Raw genomic sequence first — 15,125 nt, forward strand, 5'->3', positions numbered from 1 at the left:
ACACATGCATGTTAGGTTAATTGGTGATTTTAAATTGCCTTTAGTCAAATAGACTGGTTCTTATATAGCACTTTTCTACTCTACCTGAGCACTCAAAGCACTTTATACAACATGCCATATCAAATACAAGGTCAGGTGCTTTCTATCGGACATTCACACTCCGACGGACGCGTCAGAGAGTGACTTGGGATTAGCATCCTTCCCAAAGACATTTGGCATGCAGACTGCAGCAACCAGGGATCGAACGACCAACCTTCCAATTAGCAGATAATTAGTAGATGTATGTGTGAGTGGTCATCTGTCTCTTTGTGATCAATTAACAAACTAGGGTACACCATGCTTCACATGCACCACTACCCTTTGATAAGAGGATGAATGGCTGGAATCCTGTGAAGCATAAAGTAACTATACACCACACAGCTGTGCACTAAAGTACTAAATGTCATACATGTGTGTAACATCTATGTTGTTTTCACATTCTAATCTACAAGCAGCTACAAAACAATTTCCCAACTCAGGAATTCTAACCACATTAATGCAGGGTTGCATTTGGAGATGTCAACCCATTTTCATCCCACAGTGTCAATATCTCTATTCTGTCAGATGCTTCCGGCATCCCAGAATAGAGACACAAGGTGTCCTTTTGCACAGAAATATTGTAGCGGTAGCGGTTGTCTATTAAAAAAGGGTCAAAAATCTGCATTAAGGGATGTTGTGGTGGAGTAAAATACAATTTTACCAACCAGGAAACTGCTGTTCATGACCCACTTTGATTACTGTAGTTTCATTTGCACTCCCCTTTTACTTTACTAAGGCTCTAAAACAACATGAACAGGTTTAAGAAAGCATGCACGTGCACACCATTAAGCCTGCAAGGTAAAAACTCAGACTGGCCCGGTGTGTTACGATATGATACTCAGGGGTCCTTTATGAGTGAGAGACCTCTCAATTGAGATAAACCAGATTCCGAAGGGCACCTTGTGTGTGTGACACATATGTAAGTCTTTGGATAGGGAGATTCACCATATAATATCATATTAACTCTATAATGCAAAGTGCATCATGTTTTACACATGAGTTTTTGAGACCTCAGTGTGATTGTTTTTAATGCTATCAGGTACATGTTGGGCTATAGTGAGCAGTGTAATGCACAGAAATACTGGATGTAGCAAAAATGATACAAATTAAAACCCATATTGGCAAAAATCCACGTTTATTTCCCTTTTTACATTTAAAAAAAATGTTCAATAAACAGTCAAGTTTAAAAAATGTGGCACTTATTTCACAGTTCAGGCTGTACAGGGTTAAGAAACAGTAATTGCAGTGCACATGTTGCAGACCTTTTCATGTTGTACCAGTATATTTAATACAGAGTCAAAATGATTTCATTCTGATGCCCACAGGTTGCTATTTCAGGAGAAAGCCTCTATCTGTAATTTTACATCATGCATCACCTCCTAAAAAGGACACCATCGCACGGCTGGAATGTAGCAAAGTATGAAAAAAATGTGCAGTCCCTGAATAATATTAACATTGTTCATTTTAACTGAGCTTAACCTTAAAATATATTCAGCTGTTCAGATTTCCTTCCCTCACCCAAGAATGTTATAGATGCGTGTCACAGTGTCATTGAAAGCAGGTGGGTTGTTTGTGCCTGCAGGATGAACACACAGTAGCTCGAGGTAACTGCACTGATCAGGACAGCACAATTCAGGTAACACATTCTTCTCTACTTTAAGTGATGCATGCAGCTGCTCTGTGCCAGATCAGATTCGGTTTCTGTGTTCAGTAAAGTTCCTCGTTCGGAGGGTGAAGTATCGGCTGCAGCAGGAACACATCTTTCTGCTCGCTCATTAGGACATTGGCACACAAGAAGCCCTTGGGCCTCTGGGTAACGAAGGACCCCACAGACTTGTGGGTAATTGGCCGGCTAGAGTAGAGTACAGGTGAACACTGACTTGTTTGAGAGTTCTGGTTGGCCAATCAGCTGGCGCCTCCACTTTATCCAACTGAACAGCGGGAGGGGGGAGGGCCTCCAGGGACAAAAAAGTATGCGAGCACGCTGCAGAAAAGTTTTTGAAAGCAGTGATGCCGAACTGCTGTGAATCAAATGCTATCCACACCTGTCCTGTTTACTGCAGGACCTGCGTTCCCCTCCCAGAACAATAGCAAACAAGAAAGTCTTACAGATGGTCGTTTTGTGAGAGAATGAGAATGACGTTGCTGCCTTGCTGTTGCTGCTGCTGCTGTGGTTGCGAGCCAAATTCTGATGTTGTTGTAGAAACCCAGAGCCAGCTAGCACCGCGGTTTGTTTAGCCTCGAGGGAACGGGCAGGAGTGAAACCAACCAGGAGAGCTCTGGGACTGGATACTCAATTAAGCCAGACTTGTCTAAAGAAATTGCTGCAAAGATCCCAACTGCTGACAAACTGGCCTCCCCACGGTGACAGCTTAATCATAGTTCTGCAGAAACTGTCCAACATACATTGGTTCAGTCGTGGATTTAAAGAGAGAGAGAGAGGGAGCTCTGGCGTGCTGGGACTTTGTTGTGATTTGTCATCCTGATGCTGCCGGTGTTTGGAACTCGCTCTAATGACCGCGCAAGCCCCGTGACAGCGGCCCCCGTTTGAGCCGAGGCCGGGAATCCATCATTCTCTTCTTTGTGGCTCATTGGCTCGCTGCCCCCCGTCCAGGACAAACTCCCTCGCCGCTGCTACTGTCACTGAAAGGAGCAAATAAACGTGACAGCAGGTTTACAGGAGGTAGGTCACCTGGGAGATGAGCTGACGGTAACAGACAACACGAAGCCTCGGGCGCCTTTTGTCTCCACACAGCAGGTTGCAGTTCAGCCGTGGTTTGAGCTCCCATTCACCTCCATCACGCCCATCTGCTGACGACCTGGTGGGCCTTCCACCACTCACCGCTGCGGCTTAAAAACATGTGATCAGTCGAAGGGTGTGTGTGTGAGACTGTGAGCACACAAACATACAAATACGGACACCTAACTTATGGGAAATATTAACCAAACAAAGGTCAAACAAAAAATAAACCTGTCTTGCAGCAAAGGGTTTGAGCATCCTGCTGAGACAGCACTTATGCATGGAGCAGTGAGAGGTTACAAAGCCTATAATACAAACTTAAAATGAAAGCAATGAAAACGAAGCAAGCAATTAATGATCAAAGCATATAAGATCAGAAGGATAATGCAAAATTGATCAAATAAATGCAGGCAATATTCTATCACAGGGAATATGAAACCAGAGCAGCAGTGAGTATATTCTTGAAATAGATAACGGAAAACTTCAATTACAAAAGTACCAATTTTCTAAATATTAAACTGGTTCAACAAAACTGGAAGACAGCAAGTCCCAGTTAGAGGCAGCGGCAAACATGAAAGTCCTCTTCCCTGAAAGTAAACTTTGTTGTTCCTCTATATCATGTTTTGAAAATAGTTGCATGAAAATGGATATTTCTGAGATGTACAGTCACATCATCTGTGCGTGTAAATACTCGCTTACTCTGGCTCATGGCTCAATCTCGCAGAAACTTTAGTTTCCCACAGTTTCCGTTTGCTAAATGCAACAGTCACTGAACTCTCTGCCACAACACTGAGTCAGAAGCAGATTACATAATACCCTTATAATAAAATTCATATTAACAAAAGGTCAAACTTTGAAAATAAGCCTTGCTTTACATTTCATTTTCATAATAGCAGCCGGTTTCTGCATCCTACTGCACTGAACACAGAGGGCAAAAAAAATAACACTTAATAAAAAAATAGTTTTTTTCAGTTTACCAGTTTACCATTACTACTAGAACAGTAGTAATAGTAAACTGCATAACCAGTTCTGGTGATTACAAGACATAAATATCCATGTTGTCCTTATTTGTACACCCAGTCTCAGTAATCTAATTACTCTTAAGCCTTTCTCTTATGCAATTAACATTAGTTCCTTATCTATTAAATCATTCATACTCAACAATTTTGTCACCTCTCAAAAATGAGACATTTAGTTTGTCATTGAGACTTGGCTCAAACCAGGCGACTGTTGTCCCCTCACAGAAAAGTGAAACAGTCTGGGCCGAGCACTAGAACCTGAGTTTTATTGGAACTGAGGCTTCATTCTGGCAAGAAGAAAAATTCACCACCACAGCAACCCCAAGAAAACAGACTCATTTTTCTTGGTACTACAAGATACACTTGTTTCTAAACCCCTTTCCTTTTTGCAGCAATCTAAGGTCTTATCATTTGAGTGGGTGACCTTCCATTGTTAATTTGAATTTATGAAGTTCAACTAACTATTGAATTATTGAAATAATAACAAAATGAATTTGTTTTTTCAACTCAATTTTAATCACTTGAATTAACAGCAGAAACAGAATATTTTGTGAATAAACATCCATGTCACATGGTCAAATTAACCTTAACAAAATCAAAGTGCTAACAATAAAGTGCTGTCTTACATTTGAAATGAATATCAAATCTGAATAGGACACACCTTTGTATTACTAGGCAAGACTGAAAACAAATCTGTCCCTTCAGTATAAAAGAAAGCGTATGTTCTTGCTTTTTCAAACTGCAATTTGTAAAATCAGATTTCACTTAAGAATTATTGTATATATTTAAGTGACACTTGCAGGTAGCTTTTCAGCAAATTCGCAATGATAATACAAATATAATGTATATATAAAAGGTTTTCATTAAGAACATTTTTGTGTTACCAAAGCGGATGTATTTTAATTTTTAAAAAAAACTCTCAACTTTACTTTTCTAAAACCAATGACAGTCAAACTTTTACAAGCTTATAAAAATGGGAACACCAACTTTAAAAACACTGGAAGACACCAAAGTTGTCAACATTTGTTTTGTGTCTTAGAAAATCCCAAAAGTAATTAAAAAGAAAATGCTGGTTACAACTTTTGAGCTAAATTCCCACTGTCCTTTTATCCATCTATATTAGTATAGATTAAAGGTTACATCACTCACAATAAGATGTTCATCTAAGATGTTCAAACAAAATAGCAGACAAAAATTGAAAACTTCCATTTTTGTTTTTGTTTTTTAAAAAAAGGTCACAGTCTGAAAATACGGAGCCCCGCAGGGGACATGGGAGAAAAAAAAATTAAGACGGACTTTTGCGAGATCTTGCGAGATCTCGCAAAACTAACTTGGGATCTCGCAAAAGTTTTGCGAGATCTCGCAAAACAAACTCGGGATCTCGCAAAAGTTTTGCGAAATCTCGCAAAACAAACTCGGCATCTCGCAAAACTTTTGCGAGATCTCGCAAAACTTTTAGCTGCATTCTTCAGACGCCGGCTCGAAGCCGACCGGGAGGTCGAGGCACGATGTGCCGGGAAAGCGGTGTTCCTCCCGGCTGTAGTAGGTCTCGTTTTAGCCGCATTCTTCCCGTTAGCTTCGAGCTAACGGGAAGAATGCGGCTAAAACTTTTGCGAGATCTCGCAAAAGTTTTGCGAGATCCCGAGTTTGTTTTGCGAGATCCCGAATTTGTTTTGCGAGATCTCGCAAAAGTCCGTCTTAATTTTTTTTTCTCCCATGTCCCCTGCGGGGCTATGAAAAAAAGAGATAAAAAGGCCAAAATCGAATTTTGTGCTGGAGTCTTGTTTGCCTAAGCAAACATCTTCATTTTCATTTGCTGCATCTTTGCACTGAGCTTTTGTCCATCCAGATTCATTTAGAATTTCTGACAAAACTCCAAAGTGTACTTGTGGTCATTTGGATAGCTGAGATCAAGTGCATAAATCAGTCCAAAGAAGACGATGAATGTCATGATAACACACAGTTATTCATAACTGTAGTACCTTCAATGACAACTCCCACATCCTCTGGCTCCTGAATGCCTTTTCTTGTGATGGTGTAAATACCCATGACAGTTGCTGCAGTGGATCTCAACCGTTCATCCTCAGTGGAGGAGGTCTGAAAAACAGAAACAATACCTTGGTTAAGAAATAGGTGGTTTCAGGGCTCTGTCACTTGGAGGGGAACATATTATGCAAAACTCACTGCCAAACTTCACTGTTTGTCCAGTGCCCTCCCCTACTAACCCGGCGACTATCATCGGCCTCTCCTTCCAGCGCTTCCCCCTGACACAGCATTTTCTTGTAATCTAGGCGGTAGCGAATAATAAATAAAGAAATCATTTCTAATAATAAATAGGTTTGAACGTCACGGGAGTGCACGTTGTGCTGACTGCAGTTACTCTTACGGCCACATGGTTCACTTTTGGTAGCACTCTCAGTAAACTACATTGCTGTTAAAGACACCTCAAAACAATAATTTCTACTAGAATATGGCATTATATAATAATAAACACAGAATGCCACATTTTTAGATTATAAAAAGAAAACAGTAAGAATGAAGTTAGCCTTAGGAGATCATCTTTCATTGAGCACATGGCGGCTAGCTGGCTAGCTGCTATCAAGCTAGCACAAGCTCCGAGTACTTAGAAGTTGGTGGCTACATAATTTGTCCTCTAAAACAAGGCGCTTTTGAGAAGACCTGTCCACAAAGAAAACCAAATTAATTTGGTATTTTTTAATTACATTTATGAACAACTAACAATATTTGTATGTGTTCTTTGAAAGAAGGACCTGAATCTGTTTTTTGAGTGTAGTTGTTAAATAGTGGGAAGGGGGTGGGATTAAATAAGATTATGCTATTAAGTTATTTATAAATGTTATTGTTTTGTTTGCCTTTGGTTTTGCTACATTTGTTTGTGTCTCTTTTTCCTCTGTTGTTGTTGTTATATTATTTTAAAAACACAATACAGTACATGCCATCCATAGAGCAATATGGGTCTGATCAAATGGGACAGTTCCACTCAGCAAATTTTTGCAGAGCTTCCATGCTTGTTGGAACATCTCATAGACCATAGGTGTCAAACTCTGGCCCGCGGGCCAAATTTGGCGCGAAGCCATACCAAATTACTATTAGAGCTGGCCTACTGGTATTATACAGCTAATATATATATTGTTTAGTATTATGCTTTGCTTGTTCCATATTCAGTTTTCCAGCAAAACTTATTTGAGTCCATAAGAAAAGATTCATCCTTATATCTGGAGGAAGATTTTTTTTTCAATAAATATTAATGTTAGCCCGTGACTTTGTTCCAGTTTTGAATTTTGGCCCACTGTGTATTTGAGTTTGACACCCCTGTCATAGACTAAGGATCTGTTAAACCCTCAAAAGTAATGTGTAAAAGTACAGTGCACAATTACAATGAAAAGCAGACATCTGTTTGAATAAGTGTGTTATAATGAGGGTTTGTATCAAACAAGAATCTGGTGAAAATTAGCAGTGAGGTATGTACAGCTCTACCTTTAAATTCACTAATAACCTGCTTTATGTCTGTTCCCTCACCATCAGGTTGGGACAAACATGGCGGAGTACCTACACAGTTCAACAACAGTGTACCCATATGTCTTTACGCTGGGGGACAGGCATTGTTGTTCCCAAGCTTTTGTATAATAAATGGAACCGCTTAAATGGAACACCAATCTCTTTTGGGTGCTGTTCATGGCTGCATCAAAGCATTTTTTGTTTTTCATGTAAGTTATCCAAAGTCATGTGCCCAGGTTTGGGAATTTCTTCAAACTGTCAAACATGACATGACATGAACCAAATGATGGAAGGGTAAAATGTTGCTCATAAAGCTGCATGAAACGATCTGAGAGAGAGTTTCTTTGTTGCCATTTTTCCGAAGTGTTGATGTATGTTAAATCCTTAAATAATCCAAAGTCACTAATTGACTGACGTGTTACATGTAATTTGTTCTAAAACAGTCAGACTTACATGAAATGTTGTCTTCATGTGTATTAACATGTACTTTTTGAGCTGTAACCAAAAATTTGAAGAAAGGGATATAATATAACAAATTATATAATTGTATTTTTTAAACTTTTATTTTACTTTAATTGTTTTATATATTTTGTATTATTTCCACTGTCTATATTCTATGTATCACATGGTAATAAAAGTAGTTTTTTTATCCAGTTTTTATATGCTTAATTAATAAGTAAAAAATCTATAGTTTTAACCCAAATATTAATTGTAATATAACCCCTGTGATGGGTTATGAGTTTCAACCCAATTTTTGGTAACCTCAGCTTTAAACATTGGTGAATTGAACCCAATTGTTGGATAGTTATCCTAACCCAGTATGCTGGGTCAAACCAACAACCCAACCCTGTTGAACTGAAACAACTCTGGCTTGGCTCGGCCCAAATTTGACTCAGAACTGGGTTACAAATTTGGGTTATTTTTAACCCAGCAGTTTTTAGTGTGTAACAATCCACCCTCTTGTCCAAATATGCTCACTTCAAATCACAATGTCTACTGCCATCTTTTATATACACTATGCGTATTTGCTACAATTTTGAAGATACGCAGTGAGGTGCAGGTGATGTAGAAAGCTCCACTAAACCATTGTAGGATTTTACAGGAATTAATCTGTATTTACTCAACATTCACGCTGTTAAGCACGCATGCTCACAACAGCAGCCAGGACGCAGCTATCTGTCTGTAAGTTCAGAGAATTTCTAAACATTTGTTATTCATAATTAAAAACCATCTTGTGTGTATTCATGCGTGTGATTAAAGGAACACTCTGACATTTTGGATATTTGCTCTCTTGCCAAGATGAGCAATTTGAACTTTCACCTGCTAACTGGGACCTATAGAGTCTGAGCTGGAACTGCTGCTTACACTCTTAATTTCTATGGAAACAGTACGTTTTTCACAGGACTGCACAATCCTGTGAAAACTTTATTTTTCATAAGAATGTATGTGGAAATGCCTCAAGGAGCGCCAGCAAAGCAAAAGATGTTCCCTTTTATGTATCAAAAGAGGTACCATAAGGCAGTCATATCAAAGGCAGTGGTCTATGATCAAATATATCGCTAAACAAATCAAAAGTTCATAAAGATATAAAAAGAAGGGTTATTATATTTTCACCTGCATGTGTTTGTCATCCTCCTCCTTTGAGTGTGTTGGTTCAGAAGGAGAGAATTATTCCACCAGTAGAGAGATGGCGATCTCATTTTGGATGGAAAAAAGTTAAGTGACCAGAAAGCATTCGCACACAGCAGATGGCAGAATTACCTGCCTCATCGTCCGCTGATATCTTCGTCATCTGAAAATGAAGTGAAGAATTGTGGGAGAGCTGCCGTAAATATGATGCAGTAATCCCAGAGAAAACGAAAACGATAACAAGGAGAAATGAGATGGAGTGGCTAACAAAGCGTTGAAATGTGGACAATGAGGGCGACCTGGTGAGCTTCGCCACATCCAGATATGCATGAGGCATAAATCAATATTTATGGCACATAAAGGAGCAATTTTCCCACCATGAATGATTAAACTTCCTAAAGATGGTGGCAGTCGGGCCGTATTATCATGTTCTTATTCAAACTGATAAATGAGGAATTACACAAGCAGCAGTATAGATGAGAATGCTGCACAACGTCTGAGCGGATGTTTACAAATTGCAGGTTATTCTTATAGACATATCATATTTTCCCTAATCGCAGTTTGGCTCTGAATATATATTAATGTTTTAGCAAAGCATGCTGGGTATCATTTAAGAAATGAGGATGTTTGTAAAGTGATTATTTCTTTGTGAAGATTTTCGCTGCGCAAAATTTACAGCTGATTTTTGAAATGATATCAATCATTCACCGCAAAAACAGCTTGACTTGTTTATTCCTTTAAAGATAATAAATGTGATAGTGTGTGTGTGTTAAATTATTTTTACTTCCATGCTGGAGGAAATGGTTAAAAATGATGGATGAAGCTGCTACGATGAGACCTGTATAATTTCCTGCTGCATTCTGAATGAAGTAATAAATGCAGATTTTTGTATTCAGTCAACTCTAATAAGTTCAGTGAATTGATTTCTTCCTTTGAGCCTGTTTTATTGGACAAATTTGCACTTACAAGAGGCAACAGAGCTATATTTTTCCTAGAGACAATGCCTAAAAAGGCATGAAGCAAGATGGATTTCAGGTTTGCTTTTAGGATTACATTTCTATAAGCCATGATCTCATGAATGATGTACACAGTGTTGGTGATAAACTTATTAATACCATTATTTTTTTCATCCCATCTTGTTGTTTCAGACTTCATTCATCATTTGATTTCTATTTTTATATATCCTCTTTTTATTTTTGCCAGTTACTTTGGGAAGGCCAGAAAGTTCTTTTAAGATTCAGTTTCAAAGTGTTGAAGTTGTAAATGTGCATGTGAATGGGTAACCCTTCAGTATTCAATGCTGTTAGAAACTTCAAAGAATGCTTATGCATGTGGACAAGGTACCATGTGACATTAAATAAACAAGCTGGTGTCATCACTGAGACTATGAACATGTTCGACTGGACTGTGACTTTCTAGAGTGTAACATCTAATGTTGATGGTCTAAAATCTAACAGATGATGTGAGACAGATCAAACACTGGAAGATAAATTCATGCAGTAACAACTGTTACGGCTAGAAAGATTGTCATCACAAAGTGAGAACACACTTTCTTATGGCTCCATCAAAGCTTAAATTTAAATTAATAAAAATTTTGTACACTTTCAAAGTCCTGACGACATTCAGTTACTCAACGTACACCGATCAGGCATAACATTATGACTACTGACAGGTGAAGTGAATAACACTGATTATTTCTTCATCATGAGGCCTGTTGGGGGTGCCATATATTAGGGAGCAAGTGAACATTTTGTCCTCAAAGTTGATGTTAGAAGCAGGAAAAATGGGCATGCGTAAGGTTTTGAGTGAGTTTGAAAAAAGGCCAATTTTTAATGGCTAGGTGACCAGTTCAGGGCATTTCCAAAACTGCAGTTTTTGTGAACCTGCAGTAGACAGTATCTATCAAAAGTGGACCTAGGTAAGAACAGAGGTGAATGAGTGACACAGTCATGGACAGCCAAGGCTCACTGGTGCACCTGGAGAGTGAGGACCGATCCAGCAGACGAACTACTGTAGCTCAAACTGCAGAAAAAATGGATTCTGTTTCTGAAAGAAATGTATCAAAAACACAGAACATCACAGTTTGCTGTGTAAGGTGACACAAAGGTAAAAAAGACTCAGGAAGGGTTTGAAGAGCACAACAACTAGTTTAAGGTGTGACTTGGCCTCCAAATTCCCCAGATTTCAGTCCACTCGAGTATCCTTGAAGGTCCCAGCTCACAGATTACAGGACTGAAAGGATCTGTTGTTATCATCTTGCTTCAGATACCACGGCAAACCTCAAGGGTTGAGTGCATACCTTGATGGCTCAGAGGGACCAACACAATATTAGACAGGTTGTCGTAATGTTATGCCTGAACTGTGTATATACATGGACAGTAAAATAATTGTCCTTTTGCTGTCAAATTTTTTTTCTTTTCCAAATCATGTTTTTTTTAACAACTGTAGGAGAATAAACTGTCTAGTTATTATCTAGGGCTGTGCGATATGACCAAAATCTCATATCCCGATATAAGAATTCGATCGTCCCGATAACGATATAAATCACAAAAATGTGACATTTTCTGTAAATTCTGTGAATCTCGACTTGCGGGAAGTGTTTCCAGCTGTGTGTCATGTTGCTGGAGTCGAGTGTTTTAACCGATGTATGAAACTATACATTTTTAGACATAAGTTGTAACGGCCGCCGTTTTCTTTGTGAGTATTTATTACACGGCGTGCTGCGGGGAATAGCCTGTTCTAACGTTTGAGCCTAACGGTGTGTTCACACCGAACGCGATGGACGCGAATAAAACGCCCCAAACGCCCCTAATTTGACGCGTGTACATTCGCGTCTCAACGCGTGTCCAAGAAAAATCCATCGCGCGTCAAAATATGAACCGGAAATGTGGGAGGAATGTGGGAGGGAGTTGTGCCAGACCTGGTTTTGCAAGATGGCAGCTATCGAGCTAGCGCTTGAAGAGAGAGTCTCCCTTCTCTATGTACTGTGGAGAGCAGAGCAGCAGCGTAAAAGACGTTCTCGCCATACCTGGGTCCATCAGGTCCTCCAGAGGCATGAGCAGTTTGGTGAGTTTCACCACTTGCTCCAGGAGCTGCGCCTGGATGACGGCCGATTCCAGCGCTATCACCGTCGGCCAGTTTGAGGACCTGCTTTCCCTCGTCGGTCCCAGCATTGCCCGCCTAGACACCAACTACAGACGCTCAATCCCACCTGCAGAGCGCCTGTCCGTCTGCCTGAGGTTAGTAAAACTATTTAATACGGTAGTCCTTTATTGATATCTGTGCTAATATGCTAATCCATCCAGTTATACACTGCTAACATGGATGTGCTATGCTAACAGTGAATGCTGTTGGTGTTTACTGAAAGCAAACTGTGGTACAGAGACGACTCTTTATAATATTTCTAGTGATACTCAGAAGGTCTCATCAAGTCCCGATTTAATTCGATTTATGCTGTTATCAGTGTTTGAATGATAGCATGGCTGTGGTGTCACATCAATGTATGCGCTCGGTGTTTGCTGATATCAAACTGTAGCATTAGGACCACTGAGTTAACCTTTGTAGTGATACTCACTCCTTTTTATTTAGACCTGGTTTAATTCTGGGATAGTTGAATATTTGTATATAATCCCTGCAGCTGTCAGACTCTATAGCAGGGGTCACAGCCTTTATTAAAACAGAGTTAGATAAAACTGTGAACAGTTTGGTTCATCTCTAGTTACATGGTTCTATCTTGATAAGCTGTCTTATCACAGATTAATTTTTCAAAAATATTAATGATTTAAGCAAGGAAAGGGCTACATGTCAACATACAACTCTTTATTTCTATTAATGTCTTACTTCATTCCTACCTGATTGACATGTTTGGGAATTATGAGTGATTGGCTCACTGTAGTTGTGAAAGTTGCTACCAATCAAATTATGATATGTTAAAGTTAAAACAAAACACAACTGTTTTAGATATTATCTAATATACATTTTGTAATTATCCTTATAATTACAAAATGTTTTATGTAAGATTCATGTTTTGTGATTTAAATCTGACATCACAAAAGTATTTTGGAATTTGAATAATGTATTTTGTAACTGCAGCACACATAATACTAATTTTGAACAATTTTGTCCAGGTTCCTTGTCACCGGGGACTCCTTCAGGACCATCGCGTTAAGTTTTCGAGTTGGTGTGTCCACGGTGTGCCAGATCACCCCCCAGGCAGCGACGTCCATCTGGGACTGTCTAGTGGACGACTTCATGGCTGCGCCTTCACCTGGAGACTGGCGCTCCATCACAGAGGGATTCCAGGAGCGCTGGAACTTTCCTCTGTGCTGTGCAGCTCTGGATGGGAAGCACATCCAGACAAAGGCACCCCATATATCATATAGGAGACACACACATTGATATACACTAAATATTCATTTCATTTCTTTTTTGTGGTGCCCAAATTGATGCACCTGCTTGATTTTGTTTAAACAATTATTGCACACTTTCTGTAAATCCAGTAAACTTCTTTTCACTTCTCAAATATCACTGTGTGTGTCTCCTGTATGATATATTTAACTGACATTTTTTATTGTAACAACCAACAATTTATACAGGAAAATAATGTCTATTAACAAGGTTGCCCAAACTTCTGCATCCCACTGTATCAGTATATTTTGTCATTAGTATAATATGAAATAAAGTCTACATGTGTGAAGTCGTGTGCCAACATTTGCTGTATAGTAGAACTGAGACATTAGTCATTATAAACATTTATTTAAAATAATATTAAAAGTCTCAAACAGAAAAACATTAAACATAAATATATAAAATATAAGAATTTACAGAGAGACAGGAATTAAAAGGACCAGCTGCTCTCCAGAGCAGGAACAAGGCTGAGGAGGAAATGCTCCATTGGAGACTGGTGTGGCCTCTTCAGGGACTCCAGGATGGCCAGCTCCACCGCCGATGGACCGTCCTGGGACCCGTCCCTCATCTGCCTCGGAGCCGTCCTCCTCTGTGGGCCTGTAAAACAGCACAAAACACAAAGAAATGAGAAGGCTGCTACTAGATTTTAATTTCAACATTGAAAAAAAAAAAAACAATAACAGGATATAATCAGATTGGTTGTAGATATTTAGTAAAGGTGATCACAAGGGAATCCCACCGACTAAAAAGGTATCAGTGCTTGCTGTACATATCTGTGGGTGCAGCAGCAGGAGCTCAGGGACTGGGGATGCTCTGCTGCAGAATCAGTTGGTTCTATCAATACAGTATTAAATGTTAACAGGTTGGATATAATAATCGTAGAGTAGACAGTGGTCCCTCATTTATTGCAGGGGTTCTCAGAATAACTAGCCCCTGGTCACAGTTCTCACAATTGATTCTCAAAGTGCAAACCTTTGTAGATTGCAAAACGTAAAAGTATTATTATGCCGCGGTTTGTCTTCATCTGCCCGCCACTTTCGTGCGCCTTTTTCCCTCACGGTGCAGGTGTCTATTTCCGAATGAGGCTCATAGTTATGGGTGTTTTTGTGCTGTTTTTTCTATTGGACGCGATGGTTATCAAAACCAAACGTGATAAATTTGGCAAGCGCAGGAGATTTGTCAATCAGGCTGCAGAATGCAATGCTGTACTGTGCAATAAAAAATCAGCGAAAAAGCAAAGCAGTGACGGATGAACAGCGGGACCACTGTGTGCTGTTTATTAATAAACAATAAAATATATTCCTAAATGATAACATGCATAAAAGCAGAACGGTATTTGTACGTCAGTGGGAAAATAGCGGTGGCTTGCTAGCTTTTGTGCGGCTTCCCCGGGTCAGTGAAAACTTTCAAAAGAGAAATGAATGAACTTACCAGGTTGCCCGATCTCTTCACATATCTTCCTCCAAGCTCGGTCCTTTTTATTCCTGTCTCGGTACTGAAAGCAGCTGGTGTTGTACAGCTCCGAGTTGTTTGCTACCGCATTGATTAGCCTTCCCCTCCATTGAAGTATGAAAGGCTTTGGCTGGATCTGCCCCTTTGACCTAGGTAACAGCCACGTCACCAGGCTCCTGATTGGTTGTCGCGGCGCGATTTGACGCTGGAGTTCAGATTTTTCCAACTCGAGCGGTAGACGCGAAACGCGCGTATGCACAAAGTGCAACACAAAAACTCAC

At 39.6% G+C, this 15,125-nt stretch overlaps 1 protein-coding gene across 1 annotated transcript; it reads left to right on the forward strand.

Moving 5' to 3' along the window:
• The first annotated feature begins 11,871 nt into the window (after window positions 1-11,871).
• LOC308408674 (uncharacterized protein) lies at window positions 11,872-13,687 on the forward strand. Its single transcript, XM_080901041.1, has 2 exons — window positions 11,872-12,224; window positions 13,113-13,687. The coding sequence occupies exons 1-2, from the start codon at window positions 11,965-11,967 to the stop codon at window positions 13,381-13,383; spliced, it is 531 nt and encodes a 176-aa protein (XP_080757167.1). The 5' UTR covers window positions 11,872-11,964; the 3' UTR covers window positions 13,384-13,687.
• The last annotated feature ends 1,438 nt before the right edge of the window (window positions 13,688-15,125 follow it).

Source organism: Rhamphochromis sp. 'chilingali', assembly GCF_963969265.1.
Source record: "Rhamphochromis sp. 'chilingali' genome assembly, chromosome: 13".
Taxonomy (NCBI): Eukaryota; Metazoa; Chordata; class Actinopteri; order Cichliformes; family Cichlidae; genus Rhamphochromis; species Rhamphochromis sp. 'chilingali'.

Coding starts and splice junctions, on each gene's coding strand:
- LOC308408674 (XM_080901041.1), top strand. CDS start 11,965: ATGTACTGTGGAGAGCAGAGCAGCAGCGTAAAAGACGTTCTCGCCATA. Junction 12,225..13,112: donor CGCCTGTCCGTCTGCCTGAG/GTTAGTAAAACT, acceptor AATTTTGTCCAG/GTTCCTTGTCACCGGGGACT.